The 22,302-nt window shown below is 33.4% G+C and overlaps 3 protein-coding genes across 10 annotated transcripts; 2 read left to right on the plus strand and 1 right to left on the minus strand.

Annotated features, from left to right (window-relative positions):
* Positions 1 to 3,414: 3,414 nt before the first annotated feature.
* Positions 3,415 to 5,148, plus strand: LOC105784278 (uncharacterized). Of its 2 annotated transcripts, XM_012610127.2 has the most exons (3): positions 3,415 to 3,687; positions 4,192 to 4,471; positions 4,573 to 5,148. In XM_012610127.2, exons 1-3 carry the CDS (start codon positions 3,619 to 3,621, stop codon positions 5,016 to 5,018), a joined length of 795 nt encoding a protein of 264 aa, XP_012465581.1. In that variant the 5' UTR covers positions 3,415 to 3,618; the 3' UTR covers positions 5,019 to 5,148. The 2 variants fall into 2 exon arrangements, with proteins under 2 accessions (XP_012465581.1, XP_012465573.1); XM_012610119.2 differs by having other exon boundaries at positions 3,415 to 4,471.
* A 117-nt stretch (positions 5,149 to 5,265) lies between these two features.
* On the minus strand, positions 5,266 to 8,865 carry LOC105784260 (protein kinase STUNTED). Its single transcript, XM_012610100.2, has 10 exons — positions 8,539 to 8,865; positions 8,378 to 8,451; positions 8,171 to 8,289; positions 7,957 to 8,072; positions 7,123 to 7,881; positions 6,750 to 6,998; positions 6,487 to 6,647; positions 6,041 to 6,268; positions 5,790 to 5,939; positions 5,266 to 5,521 (listed from the first exon to the last, which is right to left on the minus strand). Exons 1-10 carry the CDS (start codon positions 8,654 to 8,656, stop codon positions 5,288 to 5,290), a joined length of 2,208 nt encoding a protein of 735 aa, XP_012465554.1. The 5' UTR covers positions 8,657 to 8,865; the 3' UTR covers positions 5,266 to 5,287.
* Positions 8,866 to 14,320: 5,455 nt separating this feature from the next.
* LOC105784231 (vacuolar protein sorting-associated protein 35B) lies at positions 14,321 to 21,573 on the plus strand. Of its 7 annotated transcripts, none has more exons than XM_012610061.2 (22): positions 14,323 to 14,559; positions 14,655 to 14,751; positions 14,864 to 14,987; positions 15,632 to 15,817; positions 16,216 to 16,303; positions 16,493 to 16,549; positions 16,653 to 16,742; positions 16,896 to 16,961; positions 17,549 to 17,623; positions 17,695 to 17,754; positions 18,046 to 18,162; positions 18,290 to 18,529; positions 18,598 to 18,663; positions 18,836 to 18,925; positions 19,245 to 19,334; positions 19,662 to 19,751; positions 19,826 to 19,894; positions 20,425 to 20,505; positions 20,594 to 20,701; positions 20,784 to 20,887; positions 20,991 to 21,104; positions 21,199 to 21,573. In XM_012610061.2, the coding sequence occupies exons 1-22, from the start codon at positions 14,470 to 14,472 to the stop codon at positions 21,407 to 21,409; spliced, it is 2,313 nt and encodes a 770-aa protein (XP_012465515.1). In that variant the 5' UTR covers positions 14,323 to 14,469; the 3' UTR covers positions 21,410 to 21,573. The 7 variants fall into 7 exon arrangements, with proteins under 7 accessions (XP_012465541.1, XP_012465515.1, XP_012465504.1 ...); XM_012610050.2 differs by having other exon boundaries at positions 14,324 to 14,559; positions 16,839 to 16,961; XM_052632293.1 differs by having other exon boundaries at positions 14,362 to 14,521; positions 14,890 to 14,987; positions 16,839 to 16,961.
* The last annotated feature ends 729 nt before the right edge of the window (positions 21,574 to 22,302 follow it).

Consider the following 22,302-nt stretch of genomic DNA (forward strand, 5'->3'; position numbering starts at 1 on the left):
GTAAATTGCATATGAAAAGTAACTTGATAAGTGAATGGTGTAATTTAACTTAGCCTATGAGGGTAACACATATGAAAAGGTCATTTAACTTTTTCTTTTTGTATGAATTAGCTAATTGGAAAAGTCCTATTGTGATTTAGTTTTCACAACTTTTCAGCTTTTGCAAACTTTTTAATAATTGATCGTAACTCAAGCTACAAAAATTTTATCAATGTAATTCAAGATTTGTCGTTAAGCTAATAAAAAGATCTATAATTCGTAAAAAAATTTCACTTGACTTTAAATTATATTTCACAAATGTCAGGTTACGAGTTGATAATAAGCACAAATGTGACCATCATGTAGATGCATCTATCAAAACCATAAAATAGATAAATGGTTCACATGGTGGATGAATGGACCCGTATATATCACCTTGAATATGTTCCAGAAATGCAGGGGATTCTATCCCAATCTTAGCTGGTGATACTCTTGTAATGAACATTTCTTCAAAACAAGTAGCACATGAGAGTTCCTTAAATTGAAGAATCTTTTGGTTCTTCAATGGATGACCATGTGAATGCTCAATTATTTTTCACGTCACTGATGATTCGGGATGGCCTAACCGGTCATGCCAAATAGGAAATGGATTTTAATCTATAAACTTTTGGTTTACTACAACATGTGTTTCAATTGTATTAGTAATTTTATGGTATAAGCCTAAAGACAAGACAAGTAATTTTTCCAAAAACACATTTCTTTCCAGATACAACTTTTGTGCTTTGCATATACTCATTATTTTTCTCATTTGTGATAACTATTTTGGTGAATATCTTTAAAGCTTAATAAATTTCTTCGAGACTTTGATGAACTAGTGCATCATCTATAATAAATTTTGTCCATTGGAGTAATAATACCGTAGCTCTTTTTGAGCCTTAGATTAATTTTGTAATGCCAGATATGGTGTTGACATTTTGATCATTTTCAATCAAATGAGAATATTTTTGATCTTTAAGTATAGTATGTGTGGTAGTATTGTCTGCAAGACATGTGTCTTCATTCTTGATCTTTGATTCAACCAAAGAATTGGGGAAATTCACATTCTTCATTCAAAGAAAATTTATAAAAGGAGAAATTTTAAGCACTCAAAAAAATAGCAAAACATACTAAAGTCACACAAACATAAATAAAAGAACTATAAAATCACTAGAGAATTATGAAATATTATTATATATTTAACAATTCTTGATTTCTAACCTCAAAGAAATCTTCTACATCAAGATAAATCATATAAGCAAGGTCATTAAAATCATCATCATTGTGAGTAAAATTAGCCTTTTACATCATCACCATTTTGATAAGCCAAATTTGTTTTAATATTATATCTTTTGTTTTTTATGGAGGCTTGATAAAGCTTTATAAGATGTTTAGGTGTATGATAGATATGTAACCAATGCCCACTCATACCTCATAAGTGGCACAAATTTTCAATACCTTTTGAAGGATTACTTGGACCATCATCTTTTTATTTTTTTCTCTTTTATTTTTCTTTTGGTGGTTATGATAATTGTTGCCACCATGATAACAATAATTATAGAGCCCTCAACCACATCCATGACCACTACTACAACTGCGATCATGATTTCTTTCATATTATTATTATTATTATTATTATTATTATTATTATTATGTATTGTTGCATTCACTTCTGGGAATGGGTCATAATCAATAGGAAGACTTTTATGATTTTTCATTAATATCTTATTATTTTGCTCAACCGCCAAAAGGCATGAGATTAATTTAGAGTATTTGTTAAAACCCTTTTCACAATATTGTTGTTGTAGGAGCACATTAGATGCATGAAAAGTTGAGAAAGTTTTCTCCAATAAGTTCCCATCAATTATTTTTTCTCCACATGATTTTAGTCAACAACTTATTTTACACTCACTATTTTATAATCTTGCAATTTCAAGTGCATCCAATTATAACGAGTTTTGGTAGAATTATTGTTTTCTGATTGTTGTATCTTTCTTTTAGACTATTCCACAGTTCAAGTGGAACTTTTTTAGTAAAATATTTTGTTTTCAATCCTTCATGAAGATGATGACAGAGGAAAATCATAGCTTGGGCTTTATCTTGTTTAGATGCCTAGAGATCTTGCATAATTGTATTCCCAAGACCTTTTAGTTTCAGTGAACTTCGACATTGAACACTCATGACAAATAATCCTTACCTAATAGTTCAAGGGCCTCAAATTCAAATTTTATAAGGTTCGACATAATAGTGTCTAATATAAAATTAGGTTATAAAATGAATCAATAAAAAAATCGAAAGTAGTAGATATATATTTATTTGTATAAGATTCCATAAATACGTACTATCAAATAAACTTTTATTATTCATTAGAAGATACAAATGTAATGAATTCATTATATAATGGTATAAAAGTTGTTAGGTTACTTGCATTCTATTAGTAAATATTTGGTTAATTATTCTAATAGTATATAATGCTTTAATTACTAACATTGTTAATATCATATTAATGATATGCATGTTCCATGAAATTAAGACATAAAAGATTAATTATCAAGCATGTATTTCAATTATATTTATGATACATAAAAAAAGAATAACAACATTTAATTAATCAACCATAAATAATGAAAACATGTAGATTAAGGACAAGAAACATGTATTTTACTTTATAGTTGTTTATTCGACAAAGATGTTGCAGGATTGAACTATTCTACCTTCAACAAGAAAAACGATTATTGAGCAAATCATGCTGATAACATATTATAAAATTATCAAATAAAAATATATAAAATCAACAGAGAATTTTCGCTCACCCTTATCATTCTATGCAATATAAATAAATGACGCTCACTTAAGTGCTCCATTCAGACGCAACTTGTATATTTACTTAATACTTATTTAATCAAATATTTTACAAAACCCCAATTTTAATCGCATTAAAATCATTTATCGTATTGAAATGCATCTTTGTTTTTAATTAATAATTTGTTTCATTCCAAAATATTAAACAACATGATTTCAATTCAAATTTCGAACTTAAATATTAAATTCAAAGCAACAAAATTAACATTAGAGATTTATTTTCTTTATTTAAACTACCATTTTTAACATTTATCCAAAACCTCATTTATTATATAATTTTATTCGCGTGGAATTTGCTACGTCCATGAATCAAAAGGAAATTTCTCACTCCTCACCCACCAAAACTATTTCGGAAGTGTTAAATAAAAAGCCCAAATACAGTACTGTATACGGAACTGAAGCCGAAGTTACCAAAAAGCCCAAGAGACCTTTTAATAAATGGCAACAAGTGGAGGGCATTATCGGTAAGAAAAGTGAAACTTCGAAGAGCCGACATTATAAAGTCGGTCGTTCCCCAACTTTTCTCACGCTATATATACCCTAGCTCGTCCTCTTTATTTCCAGAGATCTGAGAAATCCTAGCTGTAGCCGCCTAGATTACGCGTTTTGCCTTCTTGAAGAGGAAGATATTAAAAAAGCTTCTAGATCTATAAGTTTTACGGATACTGAGCGATCTTGGCTTTACTGGTTCGTAGTTTTCTTGAGGAAGTTCTTGGGATTTCGAAAAGAAAATAGCCGATAATGTCGCGGTGTTTTCCTTATCAACGTCCGGCGGGGTATTTAAGACAGGGATTGGTCGAATCGATTAAGGTTCGTTGGGCAAAAGTATTTGGTTTTCACTTTCGTTGCTCAACTGCATGCGTTTGTGATACTTGATTATGATTATATATTTGTATATTTGTAGAGTTTGTAACAACTTAAACATGAAATGAACCGCTTTAATTACTGTTGTTAATATAGCTTTGTAATTATGAACAACGAGGATCTGTGCAGAGAACTATGGTAGTTATTCAAATATATGAATGAACCTTTTTGGGTTTGGGGTTTTTTAAAAGAACTTCTGGGTTCCTTTTTAAAGTTTTGGACTTGATTTTGGCTTGATTATGTAAATGAATGAAAAGCTTGGTAATTCGTGTCTGTTTAGAGGAGTGGGAACTGGGTGTTTGTATTCATAGTCTGATTGATCTTGATAGAACCCTAAACCAATGTGAAATTACCCCCTCCCCGCCAAACTTTAATTTTTTGGAAGCAATCGTGATCTTTTGGTCTTCCATTCCCGCCTGTCTAAATTTCATATTGTGTTGTGCAATAAAGCTCGAGAGAGAAAAGGTTTTGCCAAAAACAGAACAGAAATTACATAAGAAGAGGGAGAAGGAGAAAAAGAAGGAAAGGAAAGAGAAGGATAAAACTCAAGGTGCCATCAAGAAACTTAAGAAGCTTGATGATGTTCTAGATGCATATAAAGATGACCAATTGGAGAGAAGTGATCTTACTGAAGAACATGAACCGCCAGTTTGCTATATATCTGATGGCAGCCAAAACAGTCACAAGAGGAAAAGGGAAACTGCTTCCTATAATGAATGCAGGGTTGATGGTGAGTTGTGTTCTTTATTGTATTAGATGGGCTAAATTTGCCTATTGCTGTAGTTTCTTGGAGGGATGTAGATATTGATTGTATGTTGTGTACATGTATAGGAAACATTATAAAGATTAGATTTTCCTTGAAAAAGCCCCGGGCATCTGATGCATCAATCAGCAGCGAAGAACCTGCCTGCTCTAGTTCTGGTAGGACAGATTCAATTCAAGAGCCAAGTTGTACTATCGCTTCTGTGCCTGAACAGAAACTGCGGCATGATGATAGAAGGAAGGAGCAAGGCTCCTCTTCTTCTGGAACATTGCTGGAGGCTGCACTGCAGTATAAAACCTTGATTGAGGATTGGATGCCACCTCTTCTCGAAGCTGAGCTGAATGATGGTGGTGATGAAGACTGGCTTCTAACTAAAAAGCAGCTAGGGAAACCCGCGGCCAAAAGACCTGATGACAATGATCATACATGTGTTGCGAGTGCAAGTTTGCACCCGTGTGCACATTTTCTTCCGGCAGCTGAGATTTATGCACTGCCTTATACAGTTCCATTTTGATTCCGCTTAGTGGAGGGGCAATCTTTTTGTTCTCCCCTGCAAAGAGCGGCTTCGTGGCGGGATTGGGTGGCGAATTCTAACTTGTACAGTCTTGAGAATTTACTAATAGAAACAAGAGAAATTTTTGCAATTTTTTCTTCGTATATTTGAATTGTCTTATATTAAATATCCATTTCGATTTACTTGAATCGTATCTTAAATAATTTCTGGTTTGATGAATATGCCAAACATTTATAAGTTGTGGATCTTTTGAAAGTGACTTATAACGATTAGCATTTTCTAAGGTATTCCTTCAGCATTAAATGACGCTTCTTTCCAGTTTTACATCTTATGCTATAACTGCATTTGGATGTTGAATCATCATCATCACTAAATGGAACTGAAAGATAGGCATATAGTTTGCGAAGGCCATCATCTTCCTGGTTATTTGGCACCTTCATATATGTGGCATGTAAATTATAGCCCTCTGTTGGCTCCTGCTCTCCTCGCAATATTTGTAGTATCTGTATACAGGTAGGAATAAGTAAGAATAGTTTTTAAGCACCAAAGAGAGCAAACTGAATCGACCTTAACTAGGGCGGTGAAAATATTGATGTAAAATATATGTCAAGCTAGCAGGGTTTGGGGTTGGGGGACTGTCAACCACCATAATAAGCCCATTGTGAACCTTAACTGCTATGAACAAGTTGGTATTAGCTTGGAGAGCAGCTGAGTGATATTCCTATTGTCCAATATCAAGAAGGCTTAGATACAGACTGGAAGAATGTCTACCTGGCTCGCTTTTGGACGGTGTATATCTGACTGATTGAGGCAGAGGGTTGCAGCGAGAACCATTCTATGCAGTTGTGCAACATCGAAATCTCCATCTAATGCTGGATCCACTAATGCTGGGAGATCCCTTCTTTCTAATAATGCCTTAGCCTGTGTCAGACCATAATTTTGTCATTTAACCACCAATGGACATATCTCTCTGAAGTTACATCTTCAACTGGTGACAAATGAATAAAAGTATAAATTCTCACCCACTGGACCAAGCTTTCTTGTTTTTCCATAGCTTTTGAACTTATGGGCCTTCTTCCTGATAGCAATTCTAAAAGCACGATGCCGAAGGAGTATACGTCGATCTTATCACTGACCCTTCCTTCCATGAAATATTCAGGAGCTATATATCCGAAGGTTCCTACCACATTGCTGTCAATCATGTTGGTTGCATCCATTGGTCCCCAGATGGCTAGCCCAAAATCAGATAACTGCAAGGATAAAATGAAAAAAGAAAAAAAGCGATCACTCTTTGCATTATTACAAGTTACAGCATTATGTAGTTCACTACTTCATTTCAAGTTCATCTTTTCTTAATCTTGTGATGGGATCCTGAAATGTAGCTTCGGAAGAGTTTTCATATAAAACGATATGTTGAATTCCACTATTAACATTAATAAAGGAAGAAATGAGGGGAAAAAAAGGGTACCTGTGGCTGAAAATCATCAGAGAGAAGAATATTGGAGGATTTTACATCTCTGTGAATAACATGTGGATAGCATTCATTATGCAGGTATTTTAGAGCCTCGGCAACTGCTGTGGCCATTTTAAACCTGACCTCCCACGGCAACACAGATTTCTTGTTTTGACCTGTTGCGGTTGAAAAAAGATAATGAAACTAGTAACTCCACTGTATTTTTTTATCTTACTAAAAGCATAAGCAAACCTTTAGAATCATGGAGGATTATTTACCATGGAGAATCTCCTCTAAACTCCCTGCTGGAAACAAGTCATAGACTGAGATGAGATGGTCATTTTCAACACAAACTCCAATTAGTGGCGTGATATGCTTATGTCTCAACGAAGAAACAATATCAACTTCCAAGGAGAAGTCACTCCAAGCTTCTTTGTATGATTTTAGAATTTTAACAGCCACTGGCTTGCCACTTGGAAGAAACCCTTTGTATACATTGCTGCATCCTCCCTCTCCAATCAAGTTTTCTGTGAGAATACGGAACCAATAAAAGATTTCAAAAATAAGAACAAGAGCTATGTGTCTCAGCCTTTAAAGTTATATATATATATATATATCAAATGGCAAACGAAGCTTGACTTGAAAGATAACCTGGTGAGAATCCAGAAGTTGCTTGCTTAAGCTCTCTGAGCCTGAACTGCTTGCAACGAAGCTCCAAGTCATTCGGCATCTTTCTTAGTGCTGGTAAAGATTTTTCTATTCCTACATGATTGTCCTCTTCCTTCGATTGAATAGCTGTGTTCATCACCCTCTCAACCATTGGCGATGGCATTTTTGTATCTTCAAATTCTGAACAAGAATCTGAAGTAGTGGAAGCTGTAATGCGGAGAAGAGGCCAACCAGGCTTTGATTTTGGTTCCAAATCTTTCATGTTCGAAGAAACTGAATCTTCTGCATTGCATTCAGCCTTGTGATTCTCAATATAAGAATCATTAATATTTCTTTTGGCATTGATGCTGGTCTGATTCGAATGCAAAGCAATCAGGTCGACAACAGTGGTACCTCGATTAGGCAGGCCCAATACCCATTCCACAACAGACGTATCCCTATCTGCATGTTTCTTGAACTCTTGGTTTGCAGGAGATTTTCTTCGAAGTAAAGGCCACCCAAGACATGGTTCCGGCAGTTCTCTTCGGATTATAGATATGGAATTCAAGAGAACAGCCTTGCCATTATGATTGGGAATAGAATTGTCTTCTTGCAGGCCTCCAATATCATCACTTGCTACATTGGAGATGGTCCGACATACAGGAGATTCAGCTTCTTCAGACCCTGGTTCCTGATCTGCATATCTCAAGCTAGCACTGATCTTATTGAGATACAATTGAGATGTCAAATTTAACCTGAAACCTATAAAAACTGATCGAAATTAGAGAACTACTCTTAACAATTCAAAGGGTTCTGACATGTCTCTTCGGCTCAAACCTTGTAAATGGTGAACTGGAAGTATTTCCAAGATGATCTCTCGCTTGTCAACTCCCAGAAGAGCAGTAATTGGCAGCAATCGCTTTACACTATAGCTGGCATATGACATCCACCTCCTGAAAAAAAAAAATTGTGCTTTAATATCAAAGGAAAGAAAACCAGGATCGCATATGGTTATCAGTTATTAACTTCAATTAAATAGAAGTCAATTTACCAGAGAGTCTCCTCTGGGTTTCTTCTTATAAATACAGCCATGGCAGCACAACGCTTAGCTATCTTCTTTATAACCTTTCGCCTTGAACTTGTTTGTGAACTTGTGTAGCTAAGATTGTTCTGGAATTCAATCAATAAAACGATTAATGAATTTGTTTCTTTTGAAGAAAACAATGTTAAAAGGAGAAATTGATGACAAAGGAAATACCCTTTTCACTCTATCGAATTCCCTGCGAGTTTTCCTGCATTCTTTTGTCATCCTCGCCCTAAGCAAATTAAGGTCTAAAAAGCCATCAATCAATTAGAAAAGAGAAAAAAAGTAGATAATTTTATACGGTTTCTGGGACAAAATAAAAATGTTGGCAGTACCTGTATCAGAAAATACATAAATTGAGACCAAATCCTTTGGAAACAGTGCTGATTTTACAAGCTCGCCATGATGAACAACCAGCTTGCTGCTTGCTGTAATTTCCTTCTTAATCACCATCGTTGTCCAAACCCAGTGTTCTTAAATGTTCCTTCTTTCCAATTCAAAGAGTTGAACAAATACTAAAATTTATATAAACCCAGCGAAATTTCTCACACATTTCCTTATTTCATCAAGAAGACAAAGGAACAGTGAAGAGTGAGATGAAAGATGAAGAATATTCATTCGTGAAAAAACAATAAAAAAAGTGAAGGGATTAGGCAATGTGGGTAAACAAAGATGACCACGACACGTATCTATTCATAGTTTTAACGTTTGACCTATTATTTTTGTCGAAGAATTATAATTATGAAATTGTTATCTTGTAATACATATTCGTTCGACGCTAACAAATTAATAATAAAAATGATAACATGTTTTGTTTCTGAAACTTTTAATAATCAAAGGCCAGCCATCTTCACCAGCCGAACCAATTGCGCCAACTTTATCTGATTAGTCAGAATCAAACGTGGAGTTGAAAGTCAACAAGCCCTCCACTTTGACCTAAATGAGATATTACCACAGGCTATGGCAGCTTGTAATCACCCTACCTGCTACATATTTTTTAAGTGATTAAAAAAGGGACAATACTTGAATTTGTTCGTTCGTAACTAGTTGATCTCTGAACTTGTATTTTATCAATCAAGTCTGTACATCTGTACTAATACCATTAGTTTTTACTGATGCGACACTCTAGCCAATCCTGTGGTACCATGTGGCAGCCTCTCATGCCATCATATTGTGAACATAATTTAAATTTTATATTTATGTTTTTCACGTGTCATATCGGCACAAATTAACGGTGTTAATGTAGAGGTGTCAACCTGGTTGACAAAATACAAATTTAAAGACCAACTAAATAAAAAATTTTAATGACCAATTAAGTATAAATGGACCAAATTATATAAGAAAGAGGTGAATACTAATACATAGAAGCAGGAAGTTTCTGAATTTGTTATGAATTCACATTTCACTATTGAAAAAAGAGATTAGTATTAGTCTAAGAAATTCGACTCTTATGGTTATTGGTTAGTGGTAGTTTTGACCATGTTGAAAGCAAAATAAAATACAGAATGTGTTTTGTTTATACTTATAAGAAATTCAACTTTAGGAAGTGATCATGCGTTTTATTTATTTATGAGATAAATATTGAAATTATATTAAAATCACATATGAAGTTTGATCTAATGTGTAATGTTATACATGAATTTTGATTTTGTACTATTTTATATATTAAATTTTGATTTTAGAAATCACTACAACACTATCAAATTAGCATAATTTTACATTAATCCAATATGAAAATAAATGTATGTATTTATTTCTTTAAATGTGTGCAACTGAATCAAGATCAAAGTTTCAGATATACATATGAACCAATTCAAGTTTCATGTGTATAATTGCACCAAATCAAAGTTCATGTATGAATTTAATATTTATCCCTTTATTTATTTGGTATCAATTAAGGACGTATGAACATTTTTAAATTTTGTGGTGTTGAAAAATATCATCTCTTCAGATGTATACAGTAATGTAATTAGATCAAATAAATATAACTTCAACTTTTAAAATTAATTTATCTTTATACCGATATAAGCGTATCCTTCTTGATAGGGTTTACAAAGTTGAGTTAAAATTAAATTAACCGATCAAATGGAATTAGTTCAGTTAATCGATCAACTCTGAAATTAATTTGGTCGGAGATTGATTAAAGAATTTTTAAAAAATAGTTATCAATTAATTTAGTTTGAAAATGATTAATTAACCCAACTAATCACTTAATCAAAATTATTAATAATAAAAAATAAATTTTATATATGTAAGCCCAATGATTTAGAAAGTTTAAATCCAAATTGTATATGACGGGCGAAAGAAAAATATTGAGGCTTTGCTTCGGTAGAGTGTAAAGAAAATTTGAAGGGTGGAAAATTGAAGGGGTAAAAAATTAGAAAGATGAAAATTTTAATTTTTTTCATAAGTGTATTTGGTGGAAGAGATGGAAAGGTGAAAAGAACATTATTTTTATTTCTCTCCGTTGCTTAATAAAGTTGAAAATGGAAGGAAAAAAAATTTGAATTAATACACATTTCTCTCATTTTCTCTTTTTTTGCCGTTTCAATTTTAAATAATTGAATTTTATGCATTAGAATGAAAAATGATTATCTCTTTTCTTTTTCCTCCTCTTTTTTCTTCCCAACCAAGCACACTCAAACTTTATCTTGTTTTCATTATTCTACTCTTTTCTCCCATTCTTCTACTTTTCCACCCAACCAAACACATTTTAAAAATTTTAAAAAAAGAAATTAACACAAGAAAACCCTCGCACTCAAACTTAAAACTTTAAACACTATAATTTTAATTTGATAAATCAAAATTTTAATTAATTATTTTTGCAAAAAGTAGTTTTAAAATATTTGATTAATTCAGATAATTTAATTTTGTTAATAACCCAACCTTTCATTTCCCAACTCCTTGAGATCCCGAACAATTTTAATTTAAAATAATTTTAATATTTCTAAAAGGTATAATAATGTATTTAATTCTCCAACTTAAAAATATTATTTTAACTATTCATTTAATTTTTCATCACTTTTAGCTTTTGAACTTTTATAGTTTGTCAAATCACTTTAAAATGGATGAAAAAGTTAACATTTATTAACTTTACTAATGTGGCATCCATGTGGCAATTCACGTGTAACAATTGTAATACCCAATTTGCTTGGCCCAATTTTATAAATAAAAACAAAAAATTATTAAAAGTCCATCAGGCCATAGTTACAAGCCCAAAAAATAATAAACCCAAATTACATCAGCAAGCCAATACCTAAACAACCCAAACACTAGCCTAGCCCAAAGCCTAATCTAGCCCAAAACAATATTCCCCAAACGCCGAAACCCTAGCAGCCACAACGAGCCTTCAGCCCCGCAGTCACCAGGGCCTTCCCTCGCACGTGCGCCACCGCCACGTGCCACGCCTCCACACCCACTGCTCCGTACGGCCGTACCTGCACACAAGCAAACAAGCAAAAACGAATAGAAAACAGCAGCAAATAAAAAAGAGCGAAATATATTTTGTTGTAATTTTTATTTCGTTTTATCTTAGGCTATATAAAGCCATTTTCCAGAATTTGTAAGGGTTACGGGCAATATCAATACACAAAAGGAATCAAAAAAGTAATAGACTGAGTTTTGAAGGTGTTCTTTCCTTCTTTTTCTCTCTGCGTTTTTTCTTTTTCTGCTTTTTTCTTTATTATTATTTGTGTATAAAAAAAAGAAAAGAAAAAGGAGTTAGAGGGTCAAAGCTTACCTGGTGGCTGACTTTCCTTCTACTCCGTTGTAATCGGAGTCGGTTGGAAGATAAATGGCCTCTGGTTAGCCTGGGCATGGAGCAGCGTAGAGAACCTTTAGGGTTCTTTAGTTTCTTTTTAGGAAAAAAATGATAGGAGGCTGATCTGTTTAGGTTTTATTTTAGTTTATATATGTGAAGGAAACGACGCCGTTTTAGGCATGCTTCAGTAGCTTTAAAAACGACGCTGTTCAGAAGCCTCCGACCCGCGAGGTGACCCGACCCGGGGAGGATCCGCGCGTTTTTCAACACTTGGGTATATTGCGCAAAAGGGCCTTCTACTCTTGCATGGTTTTTAAATCGGTCCTTTTTATTTTTTTTAATTTTTTGCCCTGCATTTTGATATTGTCTCATTTTGGCCCGTGTCACTGCGCTGCTTTTTGGGAAATGGAATAATTTCCAATCTGGGCCCCCTTGTAATTCGCAAATTGCAGTTTAGACTCTCCGTGTTTTTTTAAACTACATTTGTGGCCCGTTATTTCTGTTTTGACTGTAGTTTAGTCCCTCTTGCGTTTTCTAATCACTTAATTATTATTATTATTTGCTATTATTATTATATTTGATTATATTTACCTATATATATATGTGTTACTTTATTATTTACTATTATTTTTATTATATATGTACATATGTAATATATATTATTTAATTTTAAACTATATACATATATATTTTATACATATATAACTTTTGTTAAAATTATTTTTACCTCACATACATGATGTTGTTGGTTTTATATTATTTTTATTTAGTATGTAATACTTATTTAGGTTAAGTATATATTATTTTGTATGTTATATTTCATATGTTTTAACTCTATTTTGAATTTCCTTTTGAAACTCTCATATATATATATATATATATATATATATATTTGCTTTAAATTTATTTTCGCATAGGGTTTATTAATGATCTTTCTCATTCTTTCATGCTATTTATTTCTTAAATTATTTTTAAATTTGTATGTTTTATTTATGTTTATGTAAAATTGCTTGGTTTCAATTAGCTTCCTATTACTTGTCAATGTTGGTATTTGTATGATATATGGTTGAGATAATTATTGCTATGCTTGTTTAAATTTATTTATTGATTATTCATTATCCATTAGTGTACATTTTAATCTCGAATTATCTTTTCGCATTGTACGTTATCACTCCATCACACTTTATTCGTTTAAAAGGTCACGTCTAATATCGTTTAAGTGTCAAAACCAATTTATTCAAAAACTTCCAAGATAACGCAAAGCTCGGCATTTAGGATCTTCGAAAAGATTGAGCTCTAACGTATTGGGTTCTAATTTTCCTTGTTGAATCTAAATAATCGAGGATATGCTTTAATCAAAATATAAACAAAAAGCTCACTCTCAGGAATTTGATACGTTGTCCTAATGTATTGGACATGACATGTTGATTCCTCGAGACAAGAATATTTCGAAAAATAATAAGGGCAATATTCAATGCTCGGAATTTTGAGAAATTGTGCCCTAACGTATTGGGCTTCAATTTTTCATCTGACTTATAGCAATTGGATATCCCTTTTCAACTTCACCGCACGAGTTTTGAAAGTCAAAAGACAAGCTTATTCTCAAGGACTAAAAATGTCGTGTCCTAATGTATTGGGTGTGACATTTTATTACTCTGAGATGAGAAGGTCTTCAGCATTTGCCTCGATTTATCCAAGCATATTTTATAAAATTAACATTAATAAAAGGGAGGATTGTATTTTTTAAATTCTTCACGGATTTTCGATAGTCGGAATTAAGACCTTAATTAACCAATTCGGTACCAATTTTGGGAGTTACGAGGGCACTAACCCTTCCTCGTGCGTAACCGACTCCCGAACCTGTTTTCTCAAAATTTTGCAGACCAAAATTGTCTTTAAGGTGAGCCGATCACACCCCAATAAAGGATCAGTGATGACTCCAATTTTCGTTTCATTTTTAAGTCGACAATAACATTTTTGTTTAAAAAAATGGTTTCGGCAATAATTAATTAATTTTTTAAAAATTTTAAATTATTTTTTAAAAATATACTCTTATACTTTTATAATTGTTTTTGAATTTTAAAATTAATTAATTACTGAAATCCATGTGATGTGACATGGGTTAAAAGTTAACAAAAGTTTTTTTTTATTATTTTAAGATAATTTAACAAATAATACAAATTTAAGAATTAAAAAGTGAAAGATTAAATGAAAAATTTTAAAAAAATTATAAAGTTGATAACTCAATGATGGGCTGACCTTTTCCCAAATCCCAATAAGAATATGTTGTACAAAAGCGAGGCAATCAACATTTTTTGGGCCGAAAGTTGGGGTAAGCTAAGTATGAGGGCTTAGTTTTGAGGCATTCGAATATGCGTCTCAGCTGGGCATCTTTGTTTGTTTGTTCTCTTGTCCCAGGACTTCAATGAGATCAACATCCGAAAAGTAATTTTTTTGGTAGAAAATCGAACAGTGTCAAGTCTGGAAGAAAGTGGCGGAGAGAATAATGTTAAACGGAACAGAGGACGAAGAGAAATGGCTGGCGGAAGGGATCGCTGGTATTCAACACAATGCTTTTTATATGCATCGAGCTTTGGTATTTCCAAAAGCTTTCCTATCTCCACTTGAATTTGAACGGAGCATCTCAGGTCCTCTTTCATTTGTGCTGATTTTGGATATTTCTTATCTCAGGATTCTAATAATCTTAGAGAAGCTCTCAAGTACTCTGCTCAAATGCTATCGGAGCTCCGGACCTCCAAACTCTCTCCTCACAAATACTATGAACTTTGTAATTCTGTTTGTTCATTTTTTTCTTTTGATTGATTGCTTGAGTGGAGAGAGTTTGAAATTTATTGATTGTGATTGATTTTTTTTATAATGTGTCTATGACTGGAATTAAGATATGCGAGCTTTTGATGAATTGAAGAGATTGGAGTTATTCTTCAAAGACGACAGCAAACATGGTGTCTCTGTGGTTGATCTGTACGAGCTTGTTCAACATGCCGGCAATATTTTGCCTAGATTGTAAGTGTCCTTCAACAAATTTAATAATTAATTGCATATTTCTCTAGATTTATTTTCTAAAATATGAAAAGCACTGAATTAAAATTAAATAATCATCCAATACTTGTTGTTTTGTTGCTATGAGCCTTTATCCAATTAAACCCTTAAATATCTCCTTCTAGCTAATAGAGCCCACTTAGATGGAAGTTGATGACGGTGCTAACCAATTCCAGTCTGATCAACGCTCAACTGAGTGAGTATATATATATACACACATATATATATATATGAGTATTAAATCCATTTCAATTTGCATTAAAATGACATGACTAATTATTTAATTTTAGTTCAGGGACTTATTTTAATATATTTAAGCCATTCTTTCTTATATCATTTTCGAATTCCAAACATATATGGGTATCCGTTCTCATTCTTTTTAGCTGTTGGTTTTTTTCCCCACAGTTTTAGGACCCGAATTGAGATGGGACTATAGTTTTTTATGAAGAAAAACGATTAGTAAAACTGCAAATGTGCTTTCTTCTGGAAGTTTCTGCTTCATAACTAGATAAGCTCCAAATAGTTAATTTGTATTGTGATTGTGAGTATTCTCAAATATTAGACCGTCATTGTCACTGTATCTGAAATTTTAGTTGATAATCTACCAGGTATCTTCTATGTACAGTAGGATCTATCTATATCAAATCTAAGGAGGCTCCTGCTAAGGAAGTTCTTAAAGACCTTGTGGAAATGTGTCGTGGAGTTCAACATCCCATACGTGGACTCTTTTTAAGGAGTTACCTTGCTCAAATAAGCCGAGATAAGTTACCAGATATTGGTTCCGAGTATGAGGGGTGAGGTCTCTTGATTAGTTCTTCTTTTCCCTACACTTTAAATAGAAATTTTCATTTCAAAAGCTGACTGATTCAAATTTCTATGGGTTTTGTTAGCGTAGATGGGCGAAGTTTTTATTTTTCTCTCTTCAAATATTTGAGGAAAATAAATGAGTTTGTTAGCAGTAGCTTTTGCATGGTTCCTGCATGTGAGCTCTGTTGACTCTTATGATTCTATTCTATTTTAATCTGCAGTGGAATATTGTTGAAACTCTATAGGAGCTGATGTGGAATTTGCCTAGAATAGAGTGCATTTAGATCAATGAATTTTATTTTGCATGTCTAAATTAGATCATGCAAAAGGATTTGGAAACATTTGTAATTAACCACTTGTAGGACATGGTTCTGTCTTCCTCTAGTGATGCTGACACTGTGATGGATGCTGTGGACTTTGTGCTACAGAATTTCACCGAGATGAATAAACTTTGGGTGCGAATGCAGCATCAGGTTTGTTGAATATCAGATATCTCTTGTTTTCTTAAGATGCGCAATGCACCACAGTACTTGCATGCCATACAAGTCAATAAATCATGAGAGCATAAATTTTGGCCATGCAGGTGTCATGGTGCTTGTGAATCATTCATACTCTTTGGTCATCCTGAGTTGAAGCCTTCAATTGCGATTTCTGGTCTGCAGGGACCTGGTGGAGTTAGAGAGAAGCGAGAAAAGGAAAGGAGCGAACTTCAAGATCTTGTAATATCAATAATCTAAAATTTCCGATTGGCTAATTTCTGATGCTGTGTGTTTGATGCACACTGATGGAAACTAATCCTTCTGTTTTGAACTTTCTTATTAGGTAGGGAAAAACCTACATGTTCTGAGTCAGATAGAAGGTGTGGACCTTGAGATGTACAAAGAAACAGTTCTTCCCAGAGTCTTGGAGCAGGTAATTTTACTTCTTTCTTCTGTGTTTATTTTTTCTTCTCTAATGGTACAAGTTGAAGGTCTGTAACATAAAAGACTTTATATGGTTCTTTTACAGGTTGTCAATTGCAAAGATGATCTTGCCCAATATTATCTAATGGATTGCATTATTCAGGTATTCCCTGATGAGTATCACTTGCAGACGCTCGAGACATTGTTGGGTGCTTGTCCCCAGCTCCAGGTGGGTGATGGGAACTGGTCTTCTTATTTTATCTTGTGTCTTACCCTTCCTCCCTGTGCCACCTGACACAAATACCTCATAGCACAATTGTTAGCCTTAGGCTTTGTTCTAGTCGCCCCATTATGGCATCTTTGCAATGAGTTTTCCACCTCCAGGTTTTGCTATAATGCTTATTGTTTCTCAATATTTAAATAATCGTTATGCTAGTATGTGTGACTAGAAAATACGGTGACTGGCTACTATTTTCCTGTTATCAAGGGAACAAAATTGTACTGCCCCTGATTGACTTATTTCTTACTTGCTAGCTAGTATGATTGTTCCATGGAGTTCCACAACCTGAATTTTCTCAACCAGCCTACATTGATAAACCTGCTCTATATTTCATACAGTGATCATACATCGTGGAATAGCCTAATAAGATTGGGTCTTCTTCTGTACGTGATGCTCCCCTAATGTATGGGTGGATCTTGTTGATTGGAACCAATCTTTTGGTTCAATGCTTTTCTGTTCATTTTGTTTTGTTTTATAGTCTTTTAATATTTTAGGGAACTAAGCTCAACAAATTCAGCTTTCGTCTTTTATAACAGCCAACAGTCGACGTCAAGACAGTTTTGTCTCGACTAATGGATAGACTTTCAAATTATGCTGCTTCAAGTGCAGATGTAAGTTATAAGCATAACAACCTCTACTCTTCATGCTTTTGCAAGATGTTGACAGAACTTTTCTATGCCAGGTATTACCTGAATTTCTACAAGTAGAAGCCTTCTCTAAATTGAGCAATGCGATTGGGAAGGTAAATCAGCAAGAACTCCCACACTAGCTGCAAATTACCTTGATGCTTTTTTCAATGTTATAAATGAACTATTCAATTAATGACTGTGAATGATTTTACATGATCAAGTCAGGTGATGGCCCCTGAACTTACTACCAATGATTTTATAGATGATGACCCCTATCTTCCCCCCCCCCCTCCTTTTTTTTTTTACTTTCCCTACCAGTATAACATGTTTCTCTATTTTTTATTTGTTTAATGTGTAATCACAAGTCGTTTTCTGCTTGCTGATTGGGTATGATTCAATGGTAGGTCATAGAAGCACAGTTAGACATGCCTGCTGTTGGAGCTATAACTTTATATGTCTCTCTTCTTACCTTTACTCTTCGTGTCCATCCTGATCGTCTTGATCATGTGGATCAAGTACTGGTATGTTTCATCTTAGGAATCTATTTGCATATATCTCCTAGTACTGCAACTTTGGCCATGCTATTTTATGGCCTTGACGAACGTATCAGAATGATATTGATTGTTCTTTATTGTTATTTTCTAACAGGGAGCTTGTGTTAAGAAGCTCTCTAACATACCAAAACTTGAAGATAGCCGGGCAATGAAACAAGTGGTTGCACTTTTGAGTGCTCCATTGGAGAAATATAATGATATTGTAACAGCCTTGACTCTTTCTAATTATCCACGTGTAATGGACCATCTTGATATTGGAACAAATAAACTTATGGCAATGGTTATCATTCAAAGCATTATGAAGAACAACTCTTGCATTTCAACTGCAGACAAGGTATGCGTCTGCAGTCTTATCTATGTTTCAACTTATTTTGTTGAAGAACCTAATATTGCTTTTTGTAGGTTGAGGTTTTGTTTGAATTAATAAAAGGACTCATTAAGGACATTGATGGTGCTGATGTGGATGAGGTGCATATTGTGACTAGAATTTGTTTGTTATTCAAATTTGATAGATTTGAGTTATATGAGCACTTCTCATTACTCCATTTCTTGATAATCCAAATTAAATATTTCTTTCTCCTGGTGCATAGTTTCCTTATCATGTTCTTGTGTTCTTCATGTTTTATGTATCTTCCAATAGCTTGATGAGGAGGATTTCAAGGAGGAACAAAATTCAGTTGCTCGACTCATACACATGCTTTATAATGATGAACCAGAGGAAATGTTGAAGGTAAGTTTTTCCAATGTTTCTTTTTATCCTAATCTCCCTGATCATTACCAGGACAAGATCTCCCACTGTAATATATAAGTGGGATAGTGTTTTTTTGAAAGAAAAGTAGGATAGTATTTAAAAAATATAAAAAGGGAACTTTACCATCTTCTGCTTGTGATTAAGATTTAATGCCTCTTCATTCCCATAAAATGTTGTTGTTGTACCATATTTAAGATAATTTCTTGTTTAATTGCAACGTTTTCTTTTAGTTATGTTGTTAATGGTTGATCCAAAACATTTCCCCTTTAATCTTATATTATGATTAACTTCCCTTCAGATTATATGTATTGTGAGGAAGCATACCATGGTTGGGGGACCAAAACGCCTACCCTTTACAGTTTCTTCACTTGTTTTTTCAGCACTTAGGGTATGTTTTCCTTTTTCATATTGTTATGTACTTTCATCTCATCGTATTTCTATCTACAGCGATGACATATTAAATGCTTATTAGTAAAAATCTACAAGATCATACATGCAGGCACTTGGATTTTGAGGCATAAACATTATTTTCTTATTAGATGCTTTCTCCTCATTCCCCTATCCCCTTTCCTTAAGAACTACCTGGTTTGTTTTATACATACATAGCAATCAAACTCAGATTCTCTGAAACAAGCTGCTAGAAGAAAAAGATGTATAAACACAGGTTATATTGGTAGCATATATGATTCAGACTTATTGTAGTGCTTGTGTTCAGTTGCTTAGGCAATTGCAAGGTCAGGAGGGGGATATAGTGGGAGAAGAAGCATCAATGACACCAAATAAAAATTTTCAGCTCTTGACTCAGGTTTCTTTTTTACTTGGACTTGTACACACACATATCACATTATGCAAAAGACACTCTAATAGCCCTTCTTTCAGATCATTGAGTCCCTTTCAGCTGTTCCATCCCCTGAACTTGCATTAAGGTTGTACCTGCAATGTGCTGAGGTAATCTTGAGTCTTGACTTAAACCAACTCTGCATAACAGTCATTGGTTAAATGGACAATTGAACCCTGAAAATTATTTTAGATGATAACAAGTTTTATTGAACTTCAAGAGATGCCATTTTTCTAATTGATAGTTGGGAAAAGGCATACTGAGATAAATAATGTTGCTCACGAGAGTGCAAGGTTTCTGATGGAACAGGTGCTTACAAGAATAAACAGCTTTATTTGTGACATTCTTGGGGCTGTTACCAATGTTCCATTAATTTATTATGTTGATTCCAGGCATTAGGGATCAATAATTTTGTTTTAAGATGATGCGAAGGGGGTGCTATCATCATAAATCTCCCATCATTATGACTTTTAAGTTTAATGAATGGCATAGTATCATTATGATATTAACAATATATGCATAGTGAACAGTATTGCAGGCTTTGTCTTTGGCTATATTCCTTTTTGATGAAGAGAGGCTTGAATTTTATGTTTAACTTTTTAACCTGTATTTTGTCCTTGTTCTGTTTCCTGACTATCAGGCAGCTAATGGCTGTGATATTGAGCATGTTGCGTATGAATTTTTCACACAGGCGTTTGTATTATATGAAGAAGAAATTGCGGTAATTGTACTACTCAGATCAGCTATTGTTGAAGTCTGTTATGCCTTTCTAATTTGTGTAGAGTTTCATGAATGTTTATTGATCATAGGACTCTAAAGCCCAAGTGACTGCAATTCATCTGATAATTGGGACTCTCCAGAGGATGAATGTATTTGGTGTTGAGAACAGAGATACTTTGACACACAAAGCCACAGGAGTAATATTGCTTCCTCTTGTCTGATTCATTTTACTTCATTGAACTGTTTATACAAAACTTAAATATGTGTTACTTTGGTCAGTATTCAGCTCGGCTATTGAAGAAGGCTGATCAGTGCAGAGCTGTTTATGCATGTTCCCATCTATTTTGGGTTGATGATCAGGATGGCATAAAGGACGGGGAGAGGTCTGGCCTCAAAACTTGTCCTTTGGTTTAGATTTTTTTTCATGTAAACATTAAATTCATTCTAACAATAAGAAACTGAAAAATTTTGCGGGAGGGGTTGCAGGGTCCTCCTTTGCCTAAAGCGAGCATTGAGAATCGCGAATGCTGCTCAGCAAATGGCAAATGTTGCACGAGGTAGCGGTGGGCCGGTTAGTCTCTTTGTTGAGATATTGAACAAGTCAGTGCTCTGTACCAAATCAAACCATTACTCGTATGCTACACAACATATTCTTTTTCATTATAAACAAGTATTTTTGGTGACTTTGATATAGGTACATCTATTTCTTTGAAAAAGGAAATAAGCAAATCACCAGTTCCGCAATCCAAGGGCTGATAGAATTAATTAATACTGAGATGCAAAGTGATTCCACAAACCCTGATAGTGTGGCGGATGCTTTCCTTGCCAGCACCTTGCGTTACATTCAGTTCCAAAAACAAAAAGGCGGTGTAATGGGTGAGAAATTCGAATCTATTAAACTGTAAATTGTTGAGTCATGTAAAGAAGTAATGCATGGCAGGTAGAGATACGTAAATAGGCGTTTATTCTGGATTTGGATTTCATATTTGCTTGTGACGTTTGTTCTTTTTATGTCTGCGCTGGAAACCGGCCCAAGTTTTTCTAATCTATATAATTTTTTTATTTCAAATCTGAATAAAGTCTAAAAGAAATATTTTGTTAATACAAGCTTTTAAAAGTTTCAACCCCTTTTTCCCGCGCAATTGTATACATGAACTTTAATTTGGTGCAATTATACATGTAAAATTTTAATTGTAGTTCAAATGTATACTTAAAACTTTAATTTTGATTTAATTATATATTTTAAAAAATAAATATATGAATTTATTTTTATATTAGATAAATATAAAATGATATTATATCGATAATTATATTAATAATTTGTAAGAATTGAATCAAATCAAAATTTTATGTATAAAATTACATAAAATTAAAGTTTTTATATATAATTGCACTTTGAATTATAATTGTTGTAAAATTTTAAGATTTATTTTTACAAAGGCTAACAATAGATCCAAAAACTTAATGGATGCACCCTTTAATATCAACTATAAGAAAACCTACCAAAAAGTTTCATCATTCACAAATCACAATGGAAATGTCAAGAAAGTAATAATTACAATTGCGATTTTGCAAAATAATTAAACTTGAAAAAGAGAAGAGGGATTCCACCCATTACCAAATCCAATGAGCTCTCCAATATTGGTTTGGACCGGTGTTTACTTACATCAACAATTTAGAATTGGTATAAAACTCAACTTCACTAAATTATTAGTAACTTTACATTTTAGTCAATCAACTTTAAAAATTATAAAATAATCATTGAATTGTTTGAAAATTTTCATTTAAGTTACCAGAC

Source organism: Gossypium raimondii, chromosome 1 (assembly GCF_025698545.1).
Source record: "Gossypium raimondii isolate GPD5lz chromosome 1, ASM2569854v1, whole genome shotgun sequence".
NCBI lineage: Eukaryota > Viridiplantae > Streptophyta > Magnoliopsida > Malvales > Malvaceae > Gossypium > Gossypium raimondii.